The 27,706-nt window shown below is 42.7% G+C and overlaps 2 protein-coding genes across 5 annotated transcripts; both read left to right on the forward strand.

Annotated features, from left to right (window-relative positions):
- Window positions 1-330: 330 nt before the first annotated feature.
- On the forward strand, window positions 331-4,179 carry LOC120732174 (protein FAM8A1-like). Its single transcript, XM_040029586.1, has 5 exons — window positions 331-829; window positions 998-1,118; window positions 1,235-1,358; window positions 2,305-2,444; window positions 2,554-4,179. The coding sequence occupies exons 1-5, from the start codon at window positions 334-336 to the stop codon at window positions 2,696-2,698; spliced, it is 1,026 nt and encodes a 341-aa protein (XP_039885520.1). The 5' UTR covers window positions 331-333; the 3' UTR covers window positions 2,699-4,179.
- An 8,399-nt stretch (window positions 4,180-12,578) lies between these two features.
- LOC120732179 (ataxin-1-like) lies at window positions 12,579-27,408 on the forward strand. Of its 4 annotated transcripts, XM_040029592.1 has the most exons (4): window positions 14,968-15,688; window positions 16,540-16,677; window positions 19,237-21,289; window positions 22,924-27,408. In XM_040029592.1, the coding sequence occupies exons 3-4, from the start codon at window positions 19,499-19,501 to the stop codon at window positions 23,617-23,619; spliced, it is 2,487 nt and encodes an 828-aa protein (XP_039885526.1). In that variant the 5' UTR covers window positions 14,968-15,688; window positions 16,540-16,677; window positions 19,237-19,498; the 3' UTR covers window positions 23,620-27,408. The 4 variants fall into 4 exon arrangements, with proteins under 4 accessions (XP_039885528.1, XP_039885526.1, XP_039885525.1 ...); XM_040029594.1 differs by lacking the exons at window positions 14,968-15,688; window positions 16,540-16,677 and adding an exon at window positions 12,579-12,689; XM_040029591.1 differs by lacking the exon at window positions 16,540-16,677.
- The last annotated feature ends 298 nt before the right edge of the window (window positions 27,409-27,706 follow it).

Consider the following 27,706-nt stretch of genomic DNA (forward strand, 5'->3'; position numbering starts at 1 on the left):
TCCTGAAAATCTTTTGCTGCCGTACTTTCTCATTTGAATATTAAATTGTGTGAACTCGAAGACCCCAGATGTCTCACTATCACTGCAACTTCTACCTCGCGGATATGCTGCACCCTTGTGGTTGATTCCCGTAATAGCAGGCAACTATCGGGCGGCACCACTACATCCTGCTAGGTGGAGAGGGGAGGAGGGGTAACAGTTTAACGTGAATTATAAATAGAGATTTTTTTTATTTTTTTAAATTGAAAAATATTATTCAATTTATTTGAATCCATAACATCTCATATCTTTACAATATCTCTATCTTGACACGTATTTATTTTCTTCGTCCAGATGACGTTACGTGACGCAACGCGATCAAACATGGCCGACAAAGAAAACAGAAGTATGGATGTCGATAAGAGAAAGAATAAACCTTGTGGTAGTCAAGTTAAGCCATTAGCTGACGAAGTTACCCAAAGAAAAGACAACCGGGGCAGCACTGACGGCGAGAAGGACGCCGAAGAAAGCCGTGCCACGACACAATACTGCGAGAAACTACAGGCATGGATGTGGCAGTACTACAGTGGATATGTGAACTGGCAAAGCTGGCTAGCAGCGTCAGCCATGTCCTACCCTTACTGTTTACAGCCACCTAACGGGACTTCGACCGTTCTTGATATCAACTCCCAGCACTGGCATAACAATCCGTTTGGTCTTCCGTTGCCTCCTTACCCACCCGCGGCCGGCTCCTCGAGCGGCCGTGCAGGTGAAACCATCGTCGGGGCAGCAGTGCCTGCTCAGCCGCAGCAGCAGCAGGCGAGGGAGAACGGAAATGCACCGAGACCAGGTAAAAGCTGCTACAGACAGTATATAACCATATCCGATTTTTCCAAACTCCAAGGGTCACTACATTTGAGGGTTATGATGACCCTCTGGCACTGAGCGCCTTTAAAAACAATTGAAAGGCAGTCCGGCATCCCTTAATAAAACAAACTTCTTTGCTTCTTTTCTCCAGGCCGAGAGTACAGTATTCCTTCTCCTCTCCAAAGACTAATGGCTGAGATGGTGGATTTCTTCATATTGTTTTTCATCAAAGCAACTATAATCATCAGTATTATGCACCTTAGTGGAATCAAGTGAGTTTGTGTATTTATGTTTTTCTAAATTTTTTTTATTTTTATCCCTTCAAGAAGGAGACTCGTAATCAGACTAAGATATTCTTTAAACCTGTATCATTTCATTCACTTTTCAGAGATGTTTCCAAGTTCGCCATGCATTTTATTGTGGAGGAAATCGATGAAGACACATCGATGGAGGAGCTGCAGAAAATGATGCTTGTTGCTCTTGTGTATCGGATATTAGTTTGTTTTTATGAGGTGAGTGGACACGGAGAAGTTTTATGCTGTTATCTGGAGTCTTGACTAGGATGTTGGTCTTAAGGGTACAGCTGCTAGGGGAACCAGGGGCTGTCGTACTCCTAAGTATTTTTGCTCTGTGTGTAATTACGTCTTCCAACAAACAGTGTTCTCATAACCTTAGAGCGTCTCCATTAAAATGGGCAGGTGCCAGTTTGTCAGTGCAATAACATACAAAAACCTACATAAACTTGTTTATTCATTCCTGATTTTGTCACAGTCCCTTACTGTCAGCTGATTTGACATGCGACCCTCTTTTCTTTGGACAGCTGCCACTAAGCCGGCTACACAACAGCGACAGCTGGTTATAAGCTAACATTATGCCAGCTAATGTTAGGCTCAATTTTCCTAAAAGTCACACTTTCGCTCTGATAAACAGTTTGATTACACATCTCACGTCATATGAGGGTCTGGTTGGTAAGTGTCCGAGTCCAACAGTGTTACATTTACTTCAAAGAAAGTTTCACTAACTCTGACTAACAGCAGCTAATGGAGGCTAACAGCAATTAGCAGTGGCAAAACCAGCAAGAAAAAGTCTGAGATATCAACTCACCTCAGTGTCGCTGTCGTCAGTCAAAAGTGAGCTTCGCTGACTCATTGACTCTTATCGGAGTCCTTTCACAAAGTTTTACAGCCTCCTCCAACATAAATGGACTACAACACCAGCATATCAACAGCTTAGGTAGCAGACTGAAAGCTTCCACTCACTAGAGACGAACAGCAGCCAGAGTTGTTTGCTCTACCGTGGTCACCGTACTTAGAGTTAAGCACTTAAGGAAGAAGACTGAACTCAGTCGACTGCAATTTGCTGACATCTAGCAGTGATATTTTACCGACCGTAACTTGTTAAATTGTTTGTGGAAAATGTATTTTATGTTTGGTAGCTGATACACGTTTCTCTTTTTAGATCATATGCATTTGGGGAGCAGGAGGAGCCACTCCCGGAAAGTTTCTCATTGGACTCAGAGTCGTGACATGTGACTCATCGGTTCTGGTTCAGCCTAACAGGGTTCTTGTCGTGCCAGCAACTAATGTCTCTCTTTCTGCGTGAGTATTTATTTATTTATTTTTTTTAAAGATTATCCATCAGAAGTCACAGCGTGCATGCAAACAGCCTCACATCACATAACGGTACTGTTTCTGTCTCCCTCTTCAGATCGACTGTTCGAGCCTTGAATAAGAACTTTTCCATTGCCTTCTTCTTCCCAGCCTTCATCACTCTTCTGTTCTTCCAGCACAACAGGACTGTGTATGATATGGTTGCTGGTACAATTGTTGTCAAGCGATCCAGGGCCAGATGATGCTGCACAGAAGAATGGCCCCACAATAACTCTGAACAGGCACTGAGTGACAATTTGTTTTCTTTTTAAAAATATAACGTCGACTGAACTCAGACACCTCCCTTTCAAGGTATTGTCAGAGCACAAGAGAATCGGGATGGTTGCATTGAGTTTGAGACACACCAATATGAACTGTTTCAATTTGGATTTGTTGTGTTTCTGACACACACACTGTATTTCTGTATGTATGTCTACATGCTGCTTTCAGAATCAGGTCCTGTGCAAGGAAAAAATGATGGTATCTGCTAAGTTTTTATTGACAGAAGATTCGCTTCCTTTTTAAAATTGTCTTTCAAGATTAAGGGTGAGTGTCTAACTTGGATAACTCAGTATTTAAAGTTTCAGTAGGCAAGGAAGCCAGAGAAGACAGGATTTTATTTAAAAGAACAGCCAGAATATGAAGATTAAAGAGCCCTTTTCTTGCACCTTTTTTTGTTCTGTTTAACCACCCCCCACTTTTTAAAAAAAATAATATTTAAAATAATATTAATAATAATATATAATAACATTTTGCACTGCTCACATGATCTGGTATGAAAGGCAACAAGATTAGAGGCAACAAATCTCTAATGCACGAACATTTCCCCTTTTAAGGAGGCGCAGAGTCTAGGAGATAGATATGTAAGTTTCTGTCCCATCTAAAGGTGCTGACAGTGTCTCAGCAGCAGCTTAACCAGGCATTAACAAGTGCTCATGTCATTTTTCCAAGCGTTTATTTTCTAGTCATTTCCTGGGGGATGTGCATTGTGATTGACCAAGGTCTACTGGGGCAAATTTTATTTTATTTTATTTTTTTTTAAAAAGACAGAGCTGGGAGAAGGTGCAAGACTCTAGTTTCCTTTCCATCTGCTTGAGTTATTATGCAGTTTTTTCTAAAAACATTTTGCCTGCAACAGGTTTAAGTTGCTAATCCTGCATTAATGAGATTACGCCATCAAGTATGTCTTTGTATTAAATACGTACCCTCAGACTTGTATGCTCAGACTTAAAATTTTTGATCATTGCTCACAGTGGGAATCATGCATTAATGTTAACGTGTGATTATTGCTGCTTTGTAATAGCTGATTGTAGTATTATCATTAGCACTAACATTTGGGAGAAATTGAAGCAGAGGAGTAACAAATGGAAAAACACCACATGGCTGGATGGATGGATGATACCACAATATGCAAAATGCCCTCCCTCTGATCTGTGCAAAGGTGATTGAAGCTGCCGTGGAATCAAAACCACTTAAGATCTTATGATAATCCCTACTAATTGGCCTAATTTAATAACAGATGGCATTATCAAGTGTTTACACATTTAATTATGAGAGCTTATAGAGGAAATGTACTGTGACAATTTCTGCTATAAAAGTGCATTAATGGACATTTTCTACTCCAGTTTCCTTGATCAAAGACGCTGTTAAGCATTTTCTTCTGTGTGCTAAAGTACCAAAAATGCCTGCTAGATGTGCTGTGATGAAATCTACTGTGTAACTTGATGACAATCTGTAAATGGGCCGACTTCAGTCGTGAGAGGATTACACTGTGTAAAAATGGCAGCTTACTGATCCTATTTTTCTTATTAATAAGACTTTGGCTCCACCTGTTGTACATCTGTTGGTCTTGCAGACATCAGGCTTCTGCCTCTTGTGATGAATCACAGAGATCACTACATGGTAACATGCCTACATTTGTCTCTGTGTGATTTTCATTCATCCTCGCCGAGAACCAATCGCTGTGTGCCCGTGACATGAATCAATCCGACTCTAACAGCAGCTTGACTCAGCTTGTTTTTGGGACATTTCTCCCATGCTTAGACTTTTCTGGCATGTCACATGTGCTCCGAGGGGACTGTGGAAGCGCCAAGTGTTGGCAACTGTTGACATGGTGATTGTGTTAGGCCCACTAAATGGCAGTTTCAGCTGACAGCCACAGATGGTACTCCCAGATTACAGAGCGACTCCCCGCCCCCCCTCACATGCGGCTGCCATGCATCATGCCATAGGGAATAGAAAAATGTAGCTTATTGTTGTGAAGAAAGTGTGGGCAGACACTGCCCACGAGTATCACTGTGCTATATTCTGATGAGTGAGTGTAGCTCAGTTTGGAGTTGAAGCGTTTTTTGTAATTGATTTTATTATTGACATCTTCTGGCTCGCATCCAAAAAAGAGTGCAAGAGACAGATTTTAGGAAAGCTCAAGGGGACATTTATCCCCGTAGTTAATGGCAAATTTTTGTGTTTAACTTCTTAATATTTTACAAAACCTCTCAGCTGCCGAAGTAAATGAAGACCTTGCAATCGCTTGTAGTTAGAAACACTCCTGGCATTAGTATGTAAATCCCACTGATGATCGCCTACATTTCCATAAATGGAAATGTGCCACTAAGCATGGAAGTGCTGGAAGAGATTCCTCATGTAGCCTTGTAAAAATAAATTAAAATATCAATTTTTAAAACATGAAAGGAAATAATGGAGGTTAGAGGAGGTGAGCTGGGTGCAAAAATTTATCGCTCATAGTATATTTATGTTGTCATGCCCTGCTTCGGAAATCTACTTCCGACCTGTCACATGGCATGCCATACGTTATCAAGCTGATGTGTCCAGCCTGAGTTCCTGCCACTCTTTCTGGCTCTTTTAACAAAGAAGTCATGTACAGGCTCACGGATTTCTCAGACAGCCATGTGTCTGTGTCTGAACAAAGCCATGTACAAGCCAGAAGGAATGAAGTCTGGGCTCAACTGGACTAAAATATTCCCTAAGTTTGTGTCCTTACACTCATTATTTGGTCATTAGATCCTCCGCAGTGGCAGGTGGTGCTGCTGCTCTTCACACACAGACAACAGCAGCAGGCTCCAGGTGTTTTGAAGTCGTGGAAAGGTGCTGTGGGCTGAAATAGTGCTCGCTGCTGATGCTTTTTCCTCTCTGGTGTGTCTGTGCCTGTTGGTATTCCTCTCAAGTGGCATCAGTAATTACAGGCTGGCTGGGTTCTGCCTGAGTGGAAAGGGCTGTTGATGAAGAGGAGACCTGTTGACTGGGGAGGGAGATAAGTGACTGCTCTAACGCTAGGGATGTCATAAGGCAACGCATATTTCATGGGCACATTCACACACATAAAAACTTTTGCTGGCTCCTAATGTCGCTACCTACATGCACAGAATTTATTCAGCTGTGCAGATCAGCACTTATCTAATGGTTTCTCATTTAGTTTATTGCTTTTTAAAAACTTTATATGTTACTACTGGAGAAAAAAATGTCTGAGAGAAGGAAAAAGTCTAAGAGAACTAACCTTAATGTTTAATCCTATGTTTTGGCAAAAAGAAAAGAGATTTCTGGGGAAATAAATAAGGGTTGTTTCATATAAAATGTCAGTTTTTGATGGGCTATAATGGAAAGTAGTTATTATTTATTGGAAAAAGAGCTTTCTAACCTCTGTGGGATTTACTTGGCTAATTAACGTTAAATCAAATGCACACACTGGCTATTTTGTTCAACTGCTCGTTAATGCAAATATCTAATTAGCCAATCACATGGCAGCATCTCAGTGTATTTAGGCATTTATATCTAGGTGTTACGAAACTGCTGATCTACTGGGATTTTCCCACGCAACCATCTCTAGGGTTTACTGATAGTGGACTGAAAAAGAGGAAAACATACAGCAAGTGGGTAAAAATAGTAACTCAAATAACTACTCATTACAACAAAGGTATGCGGAAGAACAGCACTGGAATAATGAGGCTACATTTTATACAGGCTCACCAAAATTGGACAATAGAAGTGTTGCCTGGTCTGATGTGACTAGAATTCTGCTGCGACATTTGAATGGTAGATTCAGAATTTGGCATAAACATCATGAAAGCATGACCTGCCTTGTGTGTGCAGGTCAGGCTGATGGTGGTGGTATTAGGATGTTTTCTTGGCACACTTTAGGCCCCTTAGTACCAACTGAGCATTATTTAAACACCACAACCTACCTGAGTGTTGTTGCTGACCATCTCCACCCCTTTACGACCACAGTCTGCCCATCTTTGTAAAGATCATTGTAGGGTCTTTACCTTACCTTAGAGCGCTTTGAGGCAACTGTTGTTGTGATTTGGCACTATATAAATAAAATGGAATTGAACTGAACTGAATCTTCTTCACGCGTACCTAATCACATTAAAACCATTAAACAATCTGTAGGTCACTTTTTGTGGCACCTGTGATTGGACTGGGATAATTTAATTTAGCGGTCGAGTCGTTGCCCTGGGCTGTTTTTACAGAGAGGTTTGGGGACTGAACAATTAAATTTTTAAACTTTTTCAAAGCAGGCTGTTATTTTTATTATATGTCTTACCTTGAAGTACATGTAGTTGCCACCTCTATCCAGTTCTTGTAGTTATTTTAGACAACTGTAATAACAGTGACGCTGCACTCAGTGGCCCTTTGCTCAAAAGAAGAGTGGTTTGAATTTTTTTTTTTGTTTGTATTGGAATTTTAATGGCATTGGCTCAATAGCTTACATACAGTCGATTAGTCTGATCAGCAGTTTACTATTTGAGGTTATTTCCTTTTACAGTTCCAATAAATGAACAATTAAAGGGCTTTCTAGGATAGTTGAAGAATAAGAATGAGTATGATGTGAACTCATTTTCCAGAATAGTACATTGCCTGTGCAGGAGCTCATTTTCCTGTTATAAAAATAGATGTGAATATGAGGCGCGTACAAACTCAAGATGAGTGATATAAAAGCATACAGAGAGACTGTGAGTGTGTGCATTGAAATGAAGCAGTACAGCATTCATACCATTTTCTGTGACATAACAGCGGGTTTCTGGGTTTGTGTTTCTGAATACAGTAGATTTCTGCTCTAGGCAGTGAGTGGCTTGAGTTGTCAAGACAACCATGGATACTGCAGAGAAATTCAGCCTTTTCTCTCTTTCTTAGATTATGGTGGTGTAGAGCAAAATCAGATGGAAACTCCTTCATGTTTGGTGAGAAACTGAAGGGTAAAAAAATATGTCTGTCTCGCTGGTATCATTTAGAAAGCCGCTTGTCTTTTTGTGGCTTACTTGTGACTTCGGTTTCCTTTATCTCAAGAGAGTGTATCTTGGTTACATGTCAGCAATTCACTGGGCTAAGATCAAATGCTAAAACAGTTGCTAAATATAATTAGAATAAAAAGAAGAGCGTGTACAGTCATGTGAAAAAGTAATTTTTGTATGTCACAATGTTTTGGCCATAATGCACAACATGTCAGCACGAACACCTCATACTAACTCTTAAGCACGGTAGTGGTGGGGTAATGAATTGGGTTTGTTTTGCAATCACAGGACTCTCTTCTAGAATCAAATGTGAGGCCGTCTGTCCTAAAGCTAAAATGAAGCTTGGCAGAATTTGGGTCATGCAACAAAAGGATAGTGATCCCAAGTGCAGCAAATCTACGAGAGTATAGCTGAAAAAGAAAAGAATCGAGGTGAGGCAATCGCCCAAAGTCCAGACCTCGAAATGCTGAAGTGGAACATTAAGAGAGGTGAGCAACAAACAACAACATGCCCACAAACCTCAATGAACTGAAACGCTGTACAGAAAAATGGGCCAAAATTCCTCTGCAATGATGTGAGAGACTGATAGTCATACCAAAACTGCTGGGACGCCCACTCCCGCAGAAGGTCCCGTTAGAAGCTACTGAAGCATGTGGGGTACACGCGACTGCATAGTGCTGCAAAAACTTTCTTTTTCACATGACTGTAGCTGGGCTTTAAGTTAGTTAGATGAGCATAATCTGCAGCTTTTTGACTAAATGTGTTTATTAAACCAACTCTTTAGTTCAAAAGGGGTCATGAATAGTTCATAAATTTAATAACAGTAAATTTTGAGAGTTTTACATTGCTTTAATCTGATTCCATATCCCTGTGTTTATAACATTTACTCATATTGGGATTTGCTGGATGGCATAAGGCAGTTTAAAGCATAAGGCAGAGACAAATGGCAACATACTGAAGTATCTATCCAGCTCTGAGCTACAGCTCAAGAGTCACAGAGGCTGATGAACTGCCCCCTGCTGTGTGAGTTTGGTATTGAGCCTACAGTCCAGTATGACGGGAGGAGCTGGCAGTCTGTCACTGGGGTCACTGAGGTCACTTCAGTCCATGATGGATTTCTTGACAGGAATATTCAAATATTGTGCTCATAACAGAGGAAATGTGTCTGTAGTAACTTTGACTCTGTCGTAGTGATAAATATAAGAAGACTGTGTTATTAGGGGAGGTTATTACTCATTACTCTTTCCTGTCTTGGCTCACAAACCACCCAGCAAAACACTTGCGAATGTCTTTAGAAACTGCGATTAAAAGGCCAACATTAACTTTACTTCCTGGCTCCACAGTGTGCTTATTTATTTATTTATTCACAATTTGGTGTCTTTCTGATTCATTTGGTTCGAACCCCACTGAGCTCCTGCAGTGGCTGTATTCCTCCTCCACAAATCACTCCCACCCAATCCTTTAGTTGCCTAAACTATGTTCTGGAGATGTGCGTAAGCAGTGGCTTGCTATTTTCAGCTGAATGAAAAGAGTCTTGGCACTTGGACTCAGGATGAAATCTGTTTTGTTCTGCTGAATTTGGCTCCCACCACATGCACAGTATCTACATGAAACAGAGTTAAAGAACTCAGTTTAATTGTGTCCTGCAGTAAAACCACCACCATCTGACTGAGAGGAATGACTTTTAGAGTAATGTTTTGTCGCCATGGGAATCTGTCATATATAACGATGGCAAAAATAAACCCATTTTGATAGAATGCATTTGTTTGATGTCTGTTGAAAATGTTAATGCTAATCTTTCTGATCTTTCTGATGTAACAGGTTGATTAAAAGGTTGTCTACTCCTCCACATCAAGCATCAGCTGCTTAAACTATGAATCATTTTTTAGCTCTTGTGTTTTGTAGGGAAAACCTTCAGACCCTGAATCAACAAAACATTTCCTAAAATCTACAGCTGACCTTGACACTATGAAAAGTTTTTTCAACAGCTTATTTTTTTTTAAATGTGCTTATTTTTTAAATTTTTTTTACAAAGACCCAGGGTAACATTTTTTTGAAACATTTCAGTGCTTCATCCTCTCGCTTACACGTCATTCCTTTCATCTTTAGATACCCAAGGACTCTGTTCAAGGTCACTGTGAGCACAACAATTGCTCTATTGTAATTAAACCTCCACTCCTGTGATAATCTCTCACAGAAGCCCAAAGTGTACAATATCCCCCGTTCAAAACAGTGAAAACTGAGTCGATTTAATATTCGCACACCTCTCACGAGAGCACGCAAGACCCAAAACAAGAGGACGGGTCGGTATCGCCTGCCTCGTGGACCTGCTGTCCCTTTTTGCTCTTTTCATTAACTGCTAAATTCACTGGCTTTCAATAGGCTCTTTCAGCATGTCATGCTACACCACCACTGAGCTACAGCCACGTTGCCACCCATCTTTCTTAATGGGGACTGGAGACTGTGGAGCTGCCTTGTTGCCATGGCAGCAAGCGCTTTCACATTCTCCCCACATAGAGTGGAGTATGCATGTTGTCCTTCCAAACTGGAGCGCGCCACAGCAGAGACAGGTCTGCTCTCAGACAGGACTGAGCCAGGGTTATTTACCTCCTGCTCTGATACCAACTGCCCTCCTAATCCCACCACCCACACTCCACTTTCCATTCTCGTCATTACTTATGCATAGCGTTTCCCTGTGGCTGCTCTCTCACAGAGAACTTTGCTCCAACAGGTGCTTTTTAAAATATTTCTTAAAGCTTGCTTGTTATTTTTCACAAGGTGTAGCAGTGAAGTGGAACTAGTCATTGGGGGCTAGGAACTTATCTATTGTTTAGATGTTGTGAAGGAGCCTTAAAATGAAATAAAAAAGTCTGGGTTTTAACTGCATTTTTCCCATCTTAGTAAAGATAATGTTAAGAATAATACATCAGTAGCCCTTTGAGTGACCGGTAATCTCCCCAGGGTGTTCCTGGCATTATACACCTTGTATCTGTTGCTGACTTTAGCTCCCCCACAATCCTCTAAAAGATAAGAAGGTCCACGGGTGAATAAATCAGGTTTGTATTATTAATAGTTTATTTAATTCGTGTTACTAATATATCTCTCCAACAATAAAAGGTAATGCAAACATGGTAAATCCTGGAATTAGAGGAGCTGGGATGTTTAGTTTAGTTGTTGTATAGTTTTCAATTGTTTTGCTTGAAAATATTAATCAGTTATCAAATTTGATTGTTATTTCCTGTCCATCAGTCCACCAAGGAATCTGTTCAAGGTCACTGGGAACACAACAGCTGTATTGTAATTAAACCTGCATGGGGACATGTGCATATTTAAAGCCAACATTTTCATATAAAACTAATGAAGCCTTAAAATACTGACAAAAAAATTATAAAAGGCTGGCATAGAAAATATGGGTAAAATAAAATATTGTTTTTTTTGCAAACCTCCTTATAACACAGTAATAGTGTGTTTATTACAAGCATAGAGTGTCTAACGAGTGCTGAAAAGAAAGTAACCCAATTACCATTCAGAAGTATTGTATTTTTATTTAATTTTGCATGCTACTTCATCTTATTATTAATGTGACACTTTCCACCCCACTCTGTTCCCCTGTACAGGTGGTGTTTTTGATCAGACTACTTTTGCAGACAGCTGATTCATATATTTGTTTCTTCTAGGCTGGCCTATTGTACATTCTTTCTATAATGTTTTTCTAAAAGTTCCCTGAAAAAAAGCCTGCAGATGGTAAAAGAAATGCTGCAGTGAGAGTACTGACTGGGGCTACAAAGACAGATCATATTTCTCCCATATTGGCTTCTCTTTATTTGCACCCTTTAAAAAATGACTACTTGAATTTAAAATCCTTCTTCTCACATAAATAGCCTTGAATCCCAATAGAGCACTTCACTCTCACACTGCTGACTTAACTGTGGTTTCTCGAGTTTCTGAAAGTAGAATGGGGGGCAGATCTTTCAGCTTTCATGCACCTTTTCTGTGCAACCAGCTCCCAGTTTACACTGGGGAGACAGACAACATCTCTATTTGTAAGATTAGGTTTAAAACTTCGCTTTTTGATGAGTCAGGACTGGATGACATGACCCTGAACTGTAGTTTAGTTATGCTGCAGTCAGCTCAGACTGCTGGGGACTTTCCATGATGCACTGACCCTTTCTTCTCCACCCCCTCTTTTCACCACCCACATAAATTACTACTGCTTGCTATAAAGTTTTGTCTTCTCTCTCATGTTTGTGTTCTGTCCCCGTTTCGCCAAGCCGTCCTTTTTCTCTCCCTAACCGGTCCCGGCAGATGTCTAGCTGCCTTCCCCCCGATGCTGGCTCTACCAGAGGTTATACTTCCTGTCAAAAGGGAGTTTTCCCTTCCCACGATCACTAAGTGCTTGCTCATAGGGGATTTTATGATTATTTTCCCTCTAACATTTTTTTATGTGTCTTTTACCTTGCTGTATAAAGCAAGATGATGTTGTAAGTTGACGCTATATAAATAAAACTGTATAATTTCATAATTCATAATTTCTTGATGGGGGATTTTTGGCTAAATATTTATTGCATTATGTCAGTGCTGTTTTAGCTCTCTGGTTTATCTGAGTGTGACTTATTGTGTGGAACACCTATACCTGCTGAGCTCTTTGGACAGATGTTCTGGGGAACATTTTGAGAAACGATAAATGACCTAATGGCTACAAAAACAACTCACTATGGAAAAACAAACAAACAAACAAACAAACATTTCGTTTCCCAAATCATGTGACCATTTGCATCGTGCAGGCTTCCCCTTAGTTGTGTGTAGTAGAAGCGCTTTTGCATGTCTGGACATGCCTTCCGCAGTAGTGGATGCTCACTTATGCCCGGTAAGTGGTGTGGATGCAGGACAGAATGCGGGTAATGATGCTTGGATAATTGTTTCTTCGACACCCACCAGGTTCAAGGTAGGCCTAATATGATGCATCTCTTTACATTTAAAGCTCAACCTTGAAAGAGTTGCCCCAGAACTTAAATTGGTACTTGGACATGTTTGGCTTTGGAGTGAAGGTCACACAGCGTTATTGCCCACAGCAAGTGGAACCCACTTGAGTTTTCACGGTTTTTTTTCCCTCGCTGAAAACTACTGAGTGCGTGAGTAGGAGAGAGCGTAGACTCAGTGTATAGGAACATGTGTGTGTTTACAAATGAAAGGGTACGTTGTTTATTTTGTTAGAACGATGATATGCTGCTGCTAAAACCACTATCTATTACTAGTGCAAGTACTCCAGGACTAGTACTGTCGCTACTGCACTACTACAGTGTAAACATTTGGTTTCATGTACTCACTCTCATTATGTGTGCACCATACTGAGAAATGTTGCTTAGACTGTGCAGCTAGGCTAGCAAAACAAACCTATCGGGTTGGACCACAATAATCAGCATCCGATATTATTCAGTGTCTGTGAAGATGTCAACAGGGACTCAATATTCTGATCTGTGGTGAAAGCTTTCCCGACATACTAATGCAAGGAAGCCTTTGATCGAGATACAAACAGCCAGACACATTTGAAAGCTCTGTCTTTATGCGACTTCACGCTTGATGTGATCTCCTCTATACACTGCACATTTATTTCACCCCATGCAACTTAAGCTGGATTTGTGAATTCTCGGAAGGCAGCGTGTCAGATCACTTGTCTGACATTAATTCTGACCTTCAGTTTACAGTGAGCCATTTTATGGCAGTGCAAACCTCTGTTTGTTGTTGATGCTTGTTTCACAGCGGTTTCGGTTGCCTTTCTGTGGGGATAGTGTAGGTCCTGAGGTTTACATTGGCTTGGCAGCGTCTTGGTAGTAATATCAGTCATTGTAGGAAGATGAGGCTGTACCCCTTTGGCAAGAAAGACACACTGCAAGTTTATTTTCTTTTTCTCTCAGGTTCAACAGCTGGAAAAACACAGCTTCAGTTTGTACATTCGGCATGTGCTTCTGCATGCTTGTGGTCATTTGTATCTCTGTCTTCCAGCTCGCTGAAGCTTCTGGCAATATATCAGGGTTTAATGTCTACATGGAAAAGTATGCATTTATGGTTTCACCCATGCAACACAAAAATTACAACTTTATACATATATATATATATTCATAGGTCCCACATCCTTTTCCTGCAATACTGGGATTGCAAATATCTGTAACACTGGGATTACATTTGCAGTAGCATTCCAACAGTTCCCTATTCTCATCGGTTGTGATTCCTTCTTGTTCCACTAGCTCACTTCTCATCAGAATGTCCTGGTTCCTTAACACTTGCAGCTGTGTTCAGTCATATTCTTCTTGATTGTACCGAGGTAGACTTGGGGGACCTTGCCAGATGCCACAAGCCCTGGTTAGGATTTGAACTCCTGACCTACAATCAAGTGACGCCCCATGAGGAAGCACTTGGTGACAGTGGGAAGAAAAAACTCCCTTTTAACAGGAAGAAACCTCCAGCAGAATCGGGCTCAGAGAGGGGCAGCCATCTGCCACTAATGGTTCTGTATAAGGGGAAGAAGAGAGGAGAGAAGATACACTGTGGAAGAGAGCCAGAGATGAGTAATAACTAATGATGAAAGAGTGGTGTGTAAAAACACAATGTGCGAAAAAACGTGAGTGAAGAAGAGACACTCAGTGTATCACAGGAAGCCCTTGCAGGCCAAGACCTATTGCAGCCTAAGTAAGGGAGAATTCAGGGTCACCTGATCCAGCCCTAACTATAACATTATATATATAATTTTGTGATTTTGCCTGTGTAATACTGGGCTTATTGATGCAGTAGAAATGATTTGCTGTATTCTATAGCCTGTTTTTTTTTCCTCATTCAGCATCCTCTAAGAGCCTCCCCTGCTTGCCTCACCTGCAGAGGCCCAGGAAGCTGGCTGGTCTGGTGCTGAGTGCCTCCTTGTCTTTCTGTTGTGAACTGCACAGGATATGCAGGAAGCCTTGAGGAGGGCCCCGGTGCCAACTGGCCCTCCCTGCCTGCACCAAGGGAAATATCTTTGGGGAGTCCTGGGGAGACCTATGGTGGGTGTACTCTGAGCCATTTTGCAGCTGAATAGAGGCTGAGAAAGTAAACTGTAGACCAGCTCATAGGGCAGATTAGGAGATTTGGCTCTACAAGAGGAAAAATGCATATGAAAATGAAAAAGTGCAAGGCGGAGCATTAACAAAGCTTTAGTGTACTGAGCACCACAATCCTCTGCTGGCTTGTGTGTGTCTGCATGTATGTTTGCAACATTAATATCCCACGGTTGTTCTCATCCATGCAGTATCTGTCTGTGCAAACCCTTTCTGAATCTCCAGCTCTCCCTCCCTCGCCCTCCGTCTGTTGCGCCCTCCCCCTCCCTGCTCTCGCTCTCTCTCTGTGTGAGCGTAGTCTGGGCGCTGAGCCAAGTAGAGTGTGTTTTTTTGAATGAATACCTGATGCGGCTGATGAGGCTGGCTGGGGGAGGAGCTGTGTCAGTGGAGTACTGCGAGAGAAAGAAAGAGGAGGGAGGGAGGGAGAGGGAGAGAGGCAGAAACACACACTGAGTGAGAGAGAGAGAAAGCGAGAGAGAGAGAGAGAGAAGCAACCAAGCAGAGAGGGAGCTGGCGGTCTGGTGGCCTTGCATAACACACGTTAGAGCAGCCTTGCACGTAGGTCTTGGTGTGAGCTCTAGAAGTGGGGAACTTCCTTTACCGTCAGCTCGTTGCAGGGGCAGCATACCCTCCAAAAACCGGAATTCAGAGGCAGAGACAGAGAGAGAGGGAACGAGAAGGAGGCAGAACAGGAGCAGCTTTACAGCACAGGCTCCAGGAGAGGAGAGCAGCACAAAGGAGAGAAACGGGAAGCGGAGTCCTACTAGGAAACACGTCTCTAACACAGACGCACACGCGCTGACAGGCAGGAAGAATCCTCGGACATGCTCTGCAAGCAGTGGCTGTGGTGAGACTGGTGAGCTATTCTTAGTACTTTAAACAGAGGAGAGGAGGAGGAGGGAGGAGGAGGAGGGGGGGGGGGGGTCTCTCTTTTCTTCTTGATTTGTGGCATAGTAGTATTTTCTGCCCTGCTACTACACTCATGCGCTCTCACTGTCATCCTTAAGCCCCCCAGAGGCTACAGCTACAGCCACAGCATCAGTCCCACTGATCTGACCACAGTCACAACCAGCCGCTGGGACTGAACAGCAGTGACCACGCTCGTTTGCAGGGGTTCTCACTGAGAAGGGGACGCATGTATGCATGCACCCGTCTGCTGTGTGTCAAGCCGTGATGCAGAACTCTGGAGTCATTGTGAAGACAAACAGCCTGAACCCCAGTGCCTGTTCTTACTGTCTGCTTTAGTCTGCCACACAGTCAAGTCCGCCTCTTAAAGGCACAGGCGGCACTGTTGTACAGAGAAGCGGACAGTAAAATGGCTCTTTTGAATATTAGAAAAAGCAGTACGCTGTATTGATTTTTTTCCCCTGTGCTTGAAGCAGCAGTAGGTGAAGTGAGGTCCTATTTGCGTGCAGCAAATCATAAAACCGAGGCACACATTGTCTTCCACAATACCTCCCCTTTCTGTTTCATGCCAGAGCTCAGATTGATAATGATGTTTTTGTTTTCTATATATAGCCATTTGCTGTGCAGGGTATTCACTAACTGTCTGTGTCTGCTCTAGCAGGTGAGCCATGATGTATAGTCTTGACAACAGGTTCATCACCCCGGGGTCATTGCACTAGCTTTCTGTGTAAATATTTGCCTAGATCTAAAAGATATTGTCATCAAATAATGTCAGTGCCTCTCTGCATAATCTGACTCCAGAGTAATGCTGCTGCTATGAAGCTGTGATCAATGCAAGGAGTAAATAGTAGGTCTGGGAGAAGACTCGGAGCTCTGGCGGAGGAAGTTAAGAGGCGGGGGGACTGGAAGAGCTGGCAACTGCTGCATAAGAGAGGAGATGTAAGTCTGCTCGGGGGGGCCTCTCACCTGGAGACAGCACACAGAAGAGGCTGAATGAAATCACCTCATCCGGACACACACCGCTGCACAAACCTATTTCTGTGGTTTATGTAGCTTTTTGTGAGTGTGTGTGTGGGAGTATGAAAAAAAGGGAAAGGGTGGCTCCATCACTCAGTCTGAGCTGAAAAGCATCAGTGTGATGAGTGGAACAGAGACAGTTCTGTCCACCCTCTCTCTCTCCCTCTCTGTTGTCATCCCTCCATGCATGTCTTAAAGGTGTCAGTCCCGGTCCGGGAGACTGACTCGGGGATCCCGTGCTGCGTGGCTCGGTGTGACACTCACATCTTGAAAGCTCGCCTTTGTTCTCCATAGTATCGCGTAGGCCTTATGTTTGTTGGTGTCAGTGTTCTAATAATAGGCTGACGGTGGAAAATCTAGAGAGGTTTTGGCTGCTGAGCCGTATGCGCGTGTGTGTATGTGTAACTGTGTGTAGCGAGTACTGTGTCCAGGAAAGGAGAGACAGCTTCCTGTTTTAGTCTGTTGACACTGATGGTGTGTTTTTGTGGCGTTTGAGAATCAAAGCGTGCTGGCTTTGTCTTCCAGTGCTGCTGTGATGATAGGAGGTCCTTGTGCTTCAGATGTGATGTCATTACGGTGTTGACACGGTGTTGCTGAGGTGGGGTTGTTGCCGCCGAGCGATGCCGCACAGTGTCTCTCAGACTATAGCGGCGGCTGCGTCGCCGATCGGGGATCTCTCAGCGAGGCGGGGGCAATGGCGCTCTGATGCTGCAGGCGCTGCTCAATGTGGGTCAGGAGAAGCAGCGTTCTCTGTCTCCTTCTCATTCCCTATTATTCCTCCTTCTTCCCAATTCCTAATCTTCTTTTGTCTCTCCCCTCGCTCCCTCGCCTCCTTCCACATCCTGTCGTTTTGCATTGCATTTCTCCTTCTCCTCCCCCTCATTCTCCTTCTTTCTTTTTCTGCTTCTGTTTCTATCTCTGCTGTTTTCCCCCCCTTTGTTACATCTGGTGGCTCTACTTGTCTGCAAGGCTAGATAAATTGCACAGGGGTTGTTGCTGCTTTTCGAGACAGTGACCTTGCCAAAGCTGGTGTCAGGGGTAGATGTGTTTGAGTAAAAAAGGACCAAGATCGTCTTCTGTGCATTTTTCCCCCCTTTTTTTCTTCCTTCTGTTTTTATGTAACATGTCTGTGGTTGCCTGCTGTAGTAAACCTCGGGCGTAAGATGAAAATACACTTTAGCATTTTCCAATAGTGGAGCTTCTATGAAAGGAATGGAGGAAGAGAAAACGAATGGATGGATGGATGTGTGTGTCATATAGTCCATTTCAGTCATTCCTCTGGCTAATGAACAACTCAGAGTCTTGTGCATTGACCCAGAGATAAGCCTGAAGAAAAAAAAAACAATCTCTCAGTAAAAGAAATAAAAGAAACACAAAATATGAGCCAAAATACTGCATGTTATTGTTGTTTGAATTTATGGAATTTGCATTTCCCTCTATGTGCATGTTTTACAGATATCATATCTGCGAGTACAGATGCCTGAATCTAAACTGAACCTTCCACTAGCTACTAACTAACCGACCCCCTACACATCAAACTTTCCTCCCTATTCCTGTGAATAAACACATTGTTTCACTTCTCATTTAACTCAGCTTTCACTCTGCCTCTTGCTAAACCGGGCTGTTACCAAACTCATTCATTGTTTGCTTTCCGTCCTGTATTACATTGAACTTTGATACCCTTTATAAATAAGGTATAGATGGAAAAAAAAAATCAAGGATCTTGCAGAATGTAATACAATCAGATTTCAAATTGTTGAAATCTTGTGTGCATATTGTTTTTGCTTCATTTTCTAAAGTACTCATGATGCCAAGGTCTTAGACTCTTAAAGTAAAGACAAAAACATATGGTCCTCTGGGGCTGTTTCTCTGTGTGCTGCTATCCCTTCACTCTGCCCTGCTTTCTTACACTAGACCCTGGAGCAAGATAACAGCCAATAGCAGTGCACATGAGACTGCACACAGACACGAAAACACGGCAGTTCTGAAAACTCCTGCCTGGTGAAAACATGAGAAACCTTTTCCACATTATGCAAATGATGACACACAGCATTGCACTGTATTTTCCTGTGTATTGCTCGTGGAAAGGCAGGCTGAGGGTTGAACTATGACTGACGAGTCTTTGTAGATCCTTGCAGATAGTATTTGGAGTCTACTCACAGAGCGTCATGTAGCCTACACAGACTGCACTACGTGTTGTGTTCAAGCACATAGACCGACACGAATTACCTGCAATGCTTACACCAGCTACCACCTAGTGGCAAAACATGGAGCAGCAGCTTCACAAACATGGAAGCAAGGGGGTAGTGGTTTTGTTTTTCTTGTTTCCACCTCTGCAGAGCATTTTGAAAATATGTTTAATAATCGCTGCCTGAGCAGACTGGGATATTTCTACAGTGCCATTAGACGAATGAGATTTAATTCTAATTTCAGTTTATTTGTTTAGCACAAATGCTGACGTTAGCTTCTCTCTGCCTTCAGATTCCCATTGACATTGTGGAAGAGGCGGCTCGATCAGAGATGATTCCTCATGAAGTCTTTGGGGCTCATTTTGTGAGCAGGAATGGCTCCGTCTTCTCCGGTGTGAGACCCTGAACAGTGAAAACAAACAACAGAGGCAGAGTCACCAAGCCCAGAGAGGCTGGCCCTGCATATAACCACTGAGGGGAGGTGAGACAGAGAGAAAGTAGCCTCAGAGGGACCTAGAAGCAGTGCCAGGGAATATTAAAACTGCAGCGGCACAATGAAATCTAACCAAGAGCGAAGCAATGGATGCCTTCCTCCTAAGAAGCGTGAGATCCTGGCTATGGAGCAGAGGCCAGTGGTAGTAGCAACAGCAACACCACCTGCTGCAGTTGCGTCTGATAGTCCCCACACAGAAAACCTAGCATGGCTGGCCAGTGTAGCCAGTGAACGCTGCAAATCCAGGGAAGTAGAAAGCCCTAGATGTCCCATCTCCTCTGCTTCCTCCTCTTCTCCCTCTACTTCTCTTCCTTCTTCAGCCACACCTATATCTGCCCTACCCTTGGCCTCTCTGCCTGCAGTTTACCCCGCAGCCCTACCCCAGCAAGCTGGAACAATCCAGTTTGCTCAACTGGGACCCAATGTTCAGTTCATCAGCTCTGGGCCCTATGCAGGATACATATCCTCTCATATTATTTCAACAAATGCTAATACTGTGCAAAACAGCTCGACCATAGTCGGACAGCGTCCCCAGCTGGATGGTTACACCACTGCCCTTATCTCGCCCAACACCAAAGGGGAGCAGCAGTTTCAAATAGGCCTCTCCCCCACTGAACTGGCCCCCGTGTCACTCCCAAGCTCTCCTCAAGTCACCAGCCAGTACATCCACCTGGACAGCAGAGCACCTCTGACTGTTGCCTCACCTACGGCCCAACTTCAGCTCCACCCTCACACAGCCGTCCTCCCCCAGACGCTTACGCTTGCTCCTTCCCAGCTCGTGGTCCAGTATGCAGATGGTTCTGCTGGAAAGAAACCAGAAGGGCACGCTAAGGCTGTGCTGAATGGGGAAGTGGAGGCAGCCAAACAGGCAAAAGCCAATAGTCAGCCAGCAAACCATCAGCAGGTGCAGAGTTATGAGGCCAGACATATCCTCCTACCTGCTGACTATGGCCAAAACCCTGCAGGACTCCAGACCTCTTTGGTGCTTGTGGCCCAGCCCAACCATGGAGTTGAGCACGAAACTGGCTCAAATAAGATCTCTTTAGTCCAGACGGAGAAAGGAGGGATTTGCTTGGGGAAGCCAGTGTCCAGACCTTCGTCTTTTGCCTCCTTTTCTTCGTCAGAAGTGGTGAAGTCTGTTGCTCCACATACTGTCATCCAGACCACTCTACCCCCTGACGAGATGCCAGCCAGTCTCTACTCTTCCACACAGGCACCGATCATTGGCTATATCACAAGTGCAAACCAGCATACTGTCAGCTACCACGCAGCACTGCCTCCGCACCTGGTCATCCCGAGTGGTCAGTCCCTTCTCATTCCAGTCAGCAGTTCCAATAACTGCACAGAAATGGAGGTTAGTCGTACTGTAAGTGCCCTCACCTCCACTACTACCCCTCAGATATCCACCGCCATGCCTCATGCCTATCTGGCCACAGCCCTGTCCAAGTGTGAGGCACTAGGGCCAGATGGAAATCAACCACCCAACGCAGTTGCACAGGCTCCAGCATTGTCAGTACTGCCTTCAAACCCGATTCCTGCAGTGGTGGCTACTCCCTCCCCGACTCCCACTCCGGTTCCCGCTTCTGTCCCTGCTGCCATCCAGGCCTCCCCCTCGGTTTCCGCTTCCTCCTCTCCTGTGGCGCTTCCTCCTTTCTTCATGCGGGGCTCCATCATCCAGCTGGCCGATGGAGAGCTGAAGCGTGTGGAGGACCTCAAGACAGAGGACTTCATCCAAAGTGCTGAGATTAGCAGCGAGCTCAAGATTGACTCCAGCACCGTGGAGCGTATTGACAGTGGTCAAAGTCCTAATGCTGTGGTTATACAGTTTTCTGTAGGAGAGCTCAAAGCCCAGGTAAATGATGTCACATTCATTTTATTGTTTATTTTTTAAGAGTCTTTGCAATCTCTAGTCTTTGGCACCCCCTGGTGAAAATCTCAAAAGATACATTGGCAGCAAAAATCTGTATTGCTTCCAAACGATGAAATCATGAAATCGTTGACAGCATTTCTGTAACAATCCACTTTTGCTTAAAGCAGCAAAGTACTTTAAGCTGCAGTGTTTCAAAATTCATCCATAATTTAGAAATGAATTAAATTTAAATTAAAAACACTCTTCCTGCTGCGCATCTTTATTTTCCAATCCTCTAACTCGCTGTTTTAGAACAGATGCTAAAAATAGATTTTACACAACACAGCACTATGTTTGAAAGGCTAAAAGTCATTACTTTTATAGATGGGTGAATCTGGGCATGTTACAGTTGTTTTAAAAGCCATATGGACTTCAGCCTGACTGATTCTAGAGTATTAAGGTCAACAAATGACACCACAGCTAAAATAAATAAATAAAATCTAACATAGAAATCCATGCTCAAGTGGAATATGTATGTATGTATGTATATGTGTGTGTATATATATATATATATATATATATATATATATATATATATATATATATATATATATATATGTGTGTGTGTGTATGTATGTGTGTATATTAAAATACATTATATTGAAAAATGTCACTGCTGCTCAGATTTTGACACTTTAAAAAAACAAACAAACACTTTTTATTTCAGTCAATTCAGTTCAGTTTTATTTATATTGTGCCAAATCACAACAACAGTCACCTCAAAGGTGCTTTAGATCTGTGAGCAAGCACTTGGGTACAGTGGGGAAGAAAAACTCCCCTCCTCATGGAGGGCCTGCCATCTGCCTCGACTGGCTGTGGGAAGAAGGGAAAGAAAAAAAAAAGCAGACAAGCGAATCATACAGTAGATGTGGCATCACTGTACTCTTTTTAGTTGTTCATTAAGTATGGATTTATGTTAAATATATTATAGAGTGAACAGCTGATGTTTATGCATCATTAACACACACTAAACACAACTTTGTCTTGTTTCATTACCGATGCAAATCTACCAATGCCGTTGACTTAGGCAATCAAGCATTTGTTTTTCAGTTGTTTTTTAATTGTTTTTTTAACTGTAAGGTAAGCATTTCAACTCCAGGTCCCTATGACTCAATTTTTTCCCCCAATTTCTTTTGCCTTTGTCTCTTTCTTAAGTGAATTATTTGCTGCTCTTGGGGCTCACTTCAATCCAGCTGGCCCAGTAAGCAGTGACAGTTTGACAGTGAGCTACCATCCACCTTACGGGGACCCTGACACTGAAGCAAAAATAGAATCCACCCACTTTAAAGTATTTTTTTGGTGTTTTTTCTATTTTTCTTTTATTATTAACATGCTGTATGTATTTGGCTTACGATGGTTTTTGTTTTCCTGTGGTGGACTAGCGACCTGTCCGAGGTATGCCCCACCTCTCACCCCAGGACAGAAAAAATAGACTCCAGTCCCCTTGCAACTTTAAGTTGGATAAGCAGTCCAGAATATAGATGGATCATTGAGGTGGATGAATAGATGGTTAAATATTTTCTGTGTGTCTTTTGCAGAAATTTGACTGACTCTGTTGTGCTTGTTCTCCTGTCCAGGTGTGTGTGGAGGTGCTGGTGGAGTATCCTTTCTTTGTCTTTGGCCAGGGCTGGTCATCGTGCTGCCCTGACCGGACCACACAGTTGTTTGAGCTGTCCTGTGCTAAGCTCTGTGTGGGGGATGTGTGTGTGTCTCTGACCCTCCGTGGCATGAGGAATGGTTCTCTAACAGACAGCTCAGCTTTGGGGAAAAAGCTAAAGCCTGGCCACCTCTCTGACTCCTGTCACAACATGGATCCCAATCTAAGGAACAGTATGAGTGCAAACTCTGTGGGCAGTAACAACGGTCTTCTCATGAAGGCTTCCAATGGAGACAGACTGGAGAGGCAGCAGGCCACTGGTCCGGGACCAGGAGTAGAGCTACCAGCAGGATTGGGAATACTTCCAGGACAGGCAGAAGGGATCTACAGAGCTGGACCTGTGCTGGCAATCTCTGGGACTGGAGACATAAGACAGGAATCAGTGAAAACAGACATGTCTACTCTGTCTAAACAACAATGCAGTGAGACAGAGAGACCTGCAGTCCGCAAGAGACGCTGGTCAGCACCGGAGCGAGACCAGACTGAGAGAGCTGAGGACGAGCCTCCCGTGACTCTGCCCAAACCTTCCTTCCTCCCTCACGAGGTCAAAATCAGCATAGAGGGCCATTCACGTACAGGGAGTGAAAGATGCTTGAACAAAAGAGTAGACTGTTGAGAGAATTTTAAACACCTGCAAGATGCGTTGTGTTTAGTCCCCACCCCCAACCTCCTTCTTGTTTCTCTCTATCCAGACTACTGTAATATAAGACTAAGTTTACGCAGTATTTACATGTTTTCTTTTCTTTCATACAAGTCTGATACATATAATTAAGGACAGCGGAGTACCTTCATAAGTGGTATCACACACAAGATCAGTGCAATCAATGCTGAAAGCAAAAATGAATGCAGAGTGAATGTTGAGTACGAATGGCTGGCACACATCTGAGAGTCATTTGGTTTGTGTGTCACATATCATAAGCTGGCTCTCCGTTGGAGATGGACTTTAAACATGGTGGATGCAGGTCAGTTAACCATTTAACAAGAGCGAGCACAAACCCTGACGTCAGTGTTTAGAAAGTTTGGTTGTGATTCACTGTTAATTTGGTGTGTTGTGGTGCAAGGGAGTCGAAGAGAGACCTTCTGATGTTTTGATGAGAACGCTCAGTCATAACAACGATAAACTCTGAGTTTTAGTTGTTTTTTTCTTCATGCCGTTACAAATCCATATGCTACTGCAGGTGGCCTTGTCTGTATATGTGTGTGTGCGTCACTGAGTGTTTGTGCCTGAGCGTTGGTCTCTGTGTGTGTGATTTTTTTTTTTTTCCATGTCTGTTAAACAGACCACAGGATTAAAGCGTACATGTTGCTGGAAGCTATGAGCTCAGTTGTTAACCTGTAAATCAAGACGGATAAGGCCTGAATGTAAACCACTCAGTCTGTCCTCAGTACTGACTCGCGTTTGCCATGCCACTCACAAGATAAGGTGACGGCAGCTGCACATAGATGCATTCCTCTGGTAAAGTTCCTTTGTTGACTTTGCCTCAATACCTTGACCTTGAGTTTTAGTCTCATACTTTCAGCGATTGCGTGCTTCACTAAATTACATCTGTCGTTAGCTGTGGCTGCTGTGTACAGTGTTTCAGATCCATACAAACAGATAATTCAAGTTTCAGCTAATTCCTGTGTGGATTGAGCCCTAATACTGCAATGCAAAACATAGCTGGCTAACTGCATTAAGTAATGAGGCACCCGGAAGACACAGAGCAACATTCATTTGGGGTGTTTTTCAGACAGCCAGGAAGACGTTAAGTCCACTTTATCATACTTTTTAGCTTTTTTTTGTAACCACTTCCTGAAGAGTATATCTGGCGCTTGCTAATCTCTGCATCACCAGCTAGTTGCTGAGACGCTTGTCTGCTGTTTGGTGCTGGACGAGTACAAGCTAACTGAAATCAGCTGCCAGTAAGAGTGTAGAGAGTATGTTGCAGGCCACAACTGCACAATATTAAACTGAACGATGCTGAACAGCTCTGTGGCTCTCTTATTATTGCAGTGAGCTTGCTTTCATTACAGAATCTATGGCCTTAGATCTATAGTATGTATGTAGTTCACAGCAGCACATGGTTCTTTGGGTTTTTCTGTTAAAAACCTTAAAGGCGGTGTGCCTTTCTTAAGCCCATACATGTATTTCAGAGCACTGCTGTTCCGATTAAAACGGCAAACTTTAGTTTCTGACAGTAGATTAGTGGACATGTTATTTCTTTCCTAAAGAAATATCCTACAATTCATACTCAGGAACAATATATGTCTGTGTGCATGTGAGCAGCCAGTGTATGCTGTGTGTGTGAGTGTGTGTACGGCCTGAAACAATGTTGTTTGTCCACAGTCATGTGTACATGTGTGTTTTGACAGCAGCACTTTGATGAAGCGTCCGAATGGAGTGTGGTGGTGGTGTCCCTCCTACTCAGCTACTATGAGATATTATGAGAATAACTGACTGTTTTTCATCGCATCACATGTCCTAAAGGTTTATCACTGAGAGAGAGAGAAAAAGCATTATATAGCGGAGCAGGGAATGTAAACACACATTGGGTAAACTTTATTTTTGATGATTTATAGAGCTACTATTCAGAGAAAGAAAGAGAGAAATGCAGAGTTAACTAGCCAGCTAGTGTTGATCATGTACAGTGCATTGTAATCTAGAAAGTGTACAGTGTGTATTTAACCCTTATGTAGCCTATGTACTGTATGTGCCACGGCACCTCCTTCTTCAATCATTCCATTAATGCACCAAAACCAAGTGGTCCTATCGTTTCCGTCACTTCTGGTATTGATCAAATGTCAATGAATGTGCTATACATCTTCATAATTAGGGCCTCCTCAGACGTAGTTTGATTTGCACACTGCAACGTTACAGTATGTGTGAATACGGACTGCAGTTTCTCATAATAGCCATTGAACTCCTAAAAGGTGTTTATTGTAAACCCAAGTAACCAGACTGTTCTGTTTGTGTTTGACTGCTCAGGCTAAACACTGCCCAGTGACTGTTCTCCAAAGCTACGTGGTCTTATATCCTACTCACTGTTACAAAGCAGAGCTCCTGTTTGATCCATTTCCTTTTCCTAGCCTGGCCCATGTTTGTATTTTCCTAAAGCAAATTATTTTTCAACTGTAAGGACTCCATGACACAGGAAAAACATATTTGAAATGTCAAGTTAATGTTTAAAGGAAAAAAGTATTTTTTTTAAAACTTTTTCTTATTGTCAACAAATCTCTTCGCTGCCCCCTGTCTGTGGCATCAAACTATACTCATTTCTACTGAATAGTTGGTGTTAAAGCTAAATCATAGTTTATATTTCATTGGACATAAATTAGGAACTGAACCATGTGGACAAAAGTACCAGACCACTGCACATTGGACCTACAGGAGCTGCTCGGCCACGGAAACCCATGCTATGAAGCTCCACTTTTGAATGTTAGTCATGATTTCCTTTGATTATGAATCGTCATGTTTTTTTCACGTGTGTTTGTTGACAATAAGAGAAACATGTTACCAGTCTTAACGTCAAAAGCCCTGCAGAGTCACACAGTTATTGTTGGTAGTCAGTCCTCTACTCAGCTGTGCGTGCTGTGAATTAAATGGTGTGTATTAATAAAGGTAAATAAAGGTGGACATCATCACACTAACGGGGGCGGAGTTTGTACTTGAAAGGTTGGTCTGCACTTGTAACCACACGTGTAAGCGCTTTACTGCAAGTTCAAGACCTTTGGTTTCCCCCCACAGCAGCCATTATGACACAAAATGACACGTAAACGCAGAAATCACATGAATTATAACGCCGCACCTAAACAGAACAGATGGTTCATTAATGTCAATAATAACTCCTGCGTTTTCCAGCTAATTCATGCCAGAATGGCTGCTGTGAAGTAGGTCTATATCACACTGTTGGAAAGGTTTAGTAATAATATAGATCCAACTCCTTTAACTCTAATTTATATTCTAAAGATGGGCCCCTTAGAATATGTAATTTTCACAGCTGTTCTGTACAATGTTGAATATGGCATATAGGTGCTGCATTGTGGTGATCTATGGAATTGCACTTTGACATATGGGTGTGTGTGTGTGTGTGCGCGTGTGTGTGTGCGTGGGGAGGGGTGAAAGCGTAACTGATAAACACAAGTAATGTACAGCATGTCTGGGAGGAATTGTACGCTACCTGTACAACATCTCAGCGATTTGTAAATAGCCAAAGTCTTCCATTCTAACGTTGGTATGACCTTGTTGCCAGTGGAGAGGAAAAACACTGATCCCCATGTACAGACCTTTAAAGTGACATTTTATTTCTATAAATACTTCATCATTTATTTGACAAGGATACAAGATACCGCTTCACCTAAGATATTTTCTTTTTGCACCAGCTCAAAAACCCAGGAAATAACGGGAGTCAAAGACTAAAAAAAAAAATTAAAAAAAATATTTTGTAATTTGGGTCTGTTTGGATAAATCTTAGCTAAGATAGAGTATGTCCTATATGCGTACATTATGTAGTAAGTATCAATAATGTTCCTTTATTTTGATGGTGTTGATATTTGCTAGTCAGAAAACTGTTAAATCTTTACTCCAAATGTTTGATTTTACATTTGATCAAATATATTCAAAGAAATAAAGAGATGATAAAGAATAAATGCAGCACGTGTCTTTTCATGTTTCCTTTCCACAAGATGTCCTTGCTTACCGTATTGTAAGGGTGAAGGTGGGGAGG

Source organism: Simochromis diagramma, unplaced genomic scaffold (genome assembly GCF_900408965.1).
Source record: "Simochromis diagramma unplaced genomic scaffold, fSimDia1.1 OVJJ01000361.1, whole genome shotgun sequence".
NCBI lineage: Eukaryota > Metazoa > Chordata > Actinopteri > Cichliformes > Cichlidae > Simochromis > Simochromis diagramma.

Excerpts from the sequence above, each read along its gene's own strand:
- LOC120732174 (XM_040029586.1), top strand. The coding sequence starts at position 334 with ATGACGTTACGTGACGCAACGCGATCAAACATGGCCGACAAAGAAAAC. Across the intron at positions 1,119-1,234 it reads ATGCACCTTAGTGGAATCAA|AGATGTTTCCAAGTTCGCCA; the intron begins GTGAGTTTGTGT and ends TTCACTTTTCAG. Across the intron at positions 1,359-2,304 it reads TATTAGTTTGTTTTTATGAG|ATCATATGCATTTGGGGAGC; the intron begins GTGAGTGGACAC and ends TTCTCTTTTTAG.
- LOC120732179 (XM_040029594.1), top strand. The coding sequence starts at position 19,499 with ATGAAATCTAACCAAGAGCGAAGCAATGGATGCCTTCCTCCTAAGAAG. Across the intron at positions 21,290-22,923 it reads TAGGAGAGCTCAAAGCCCAG|GTGTGTGTGGAGGTGCTGGT; the intron begins GTAAATGATGTC and ends TCTCCTGTCCAG.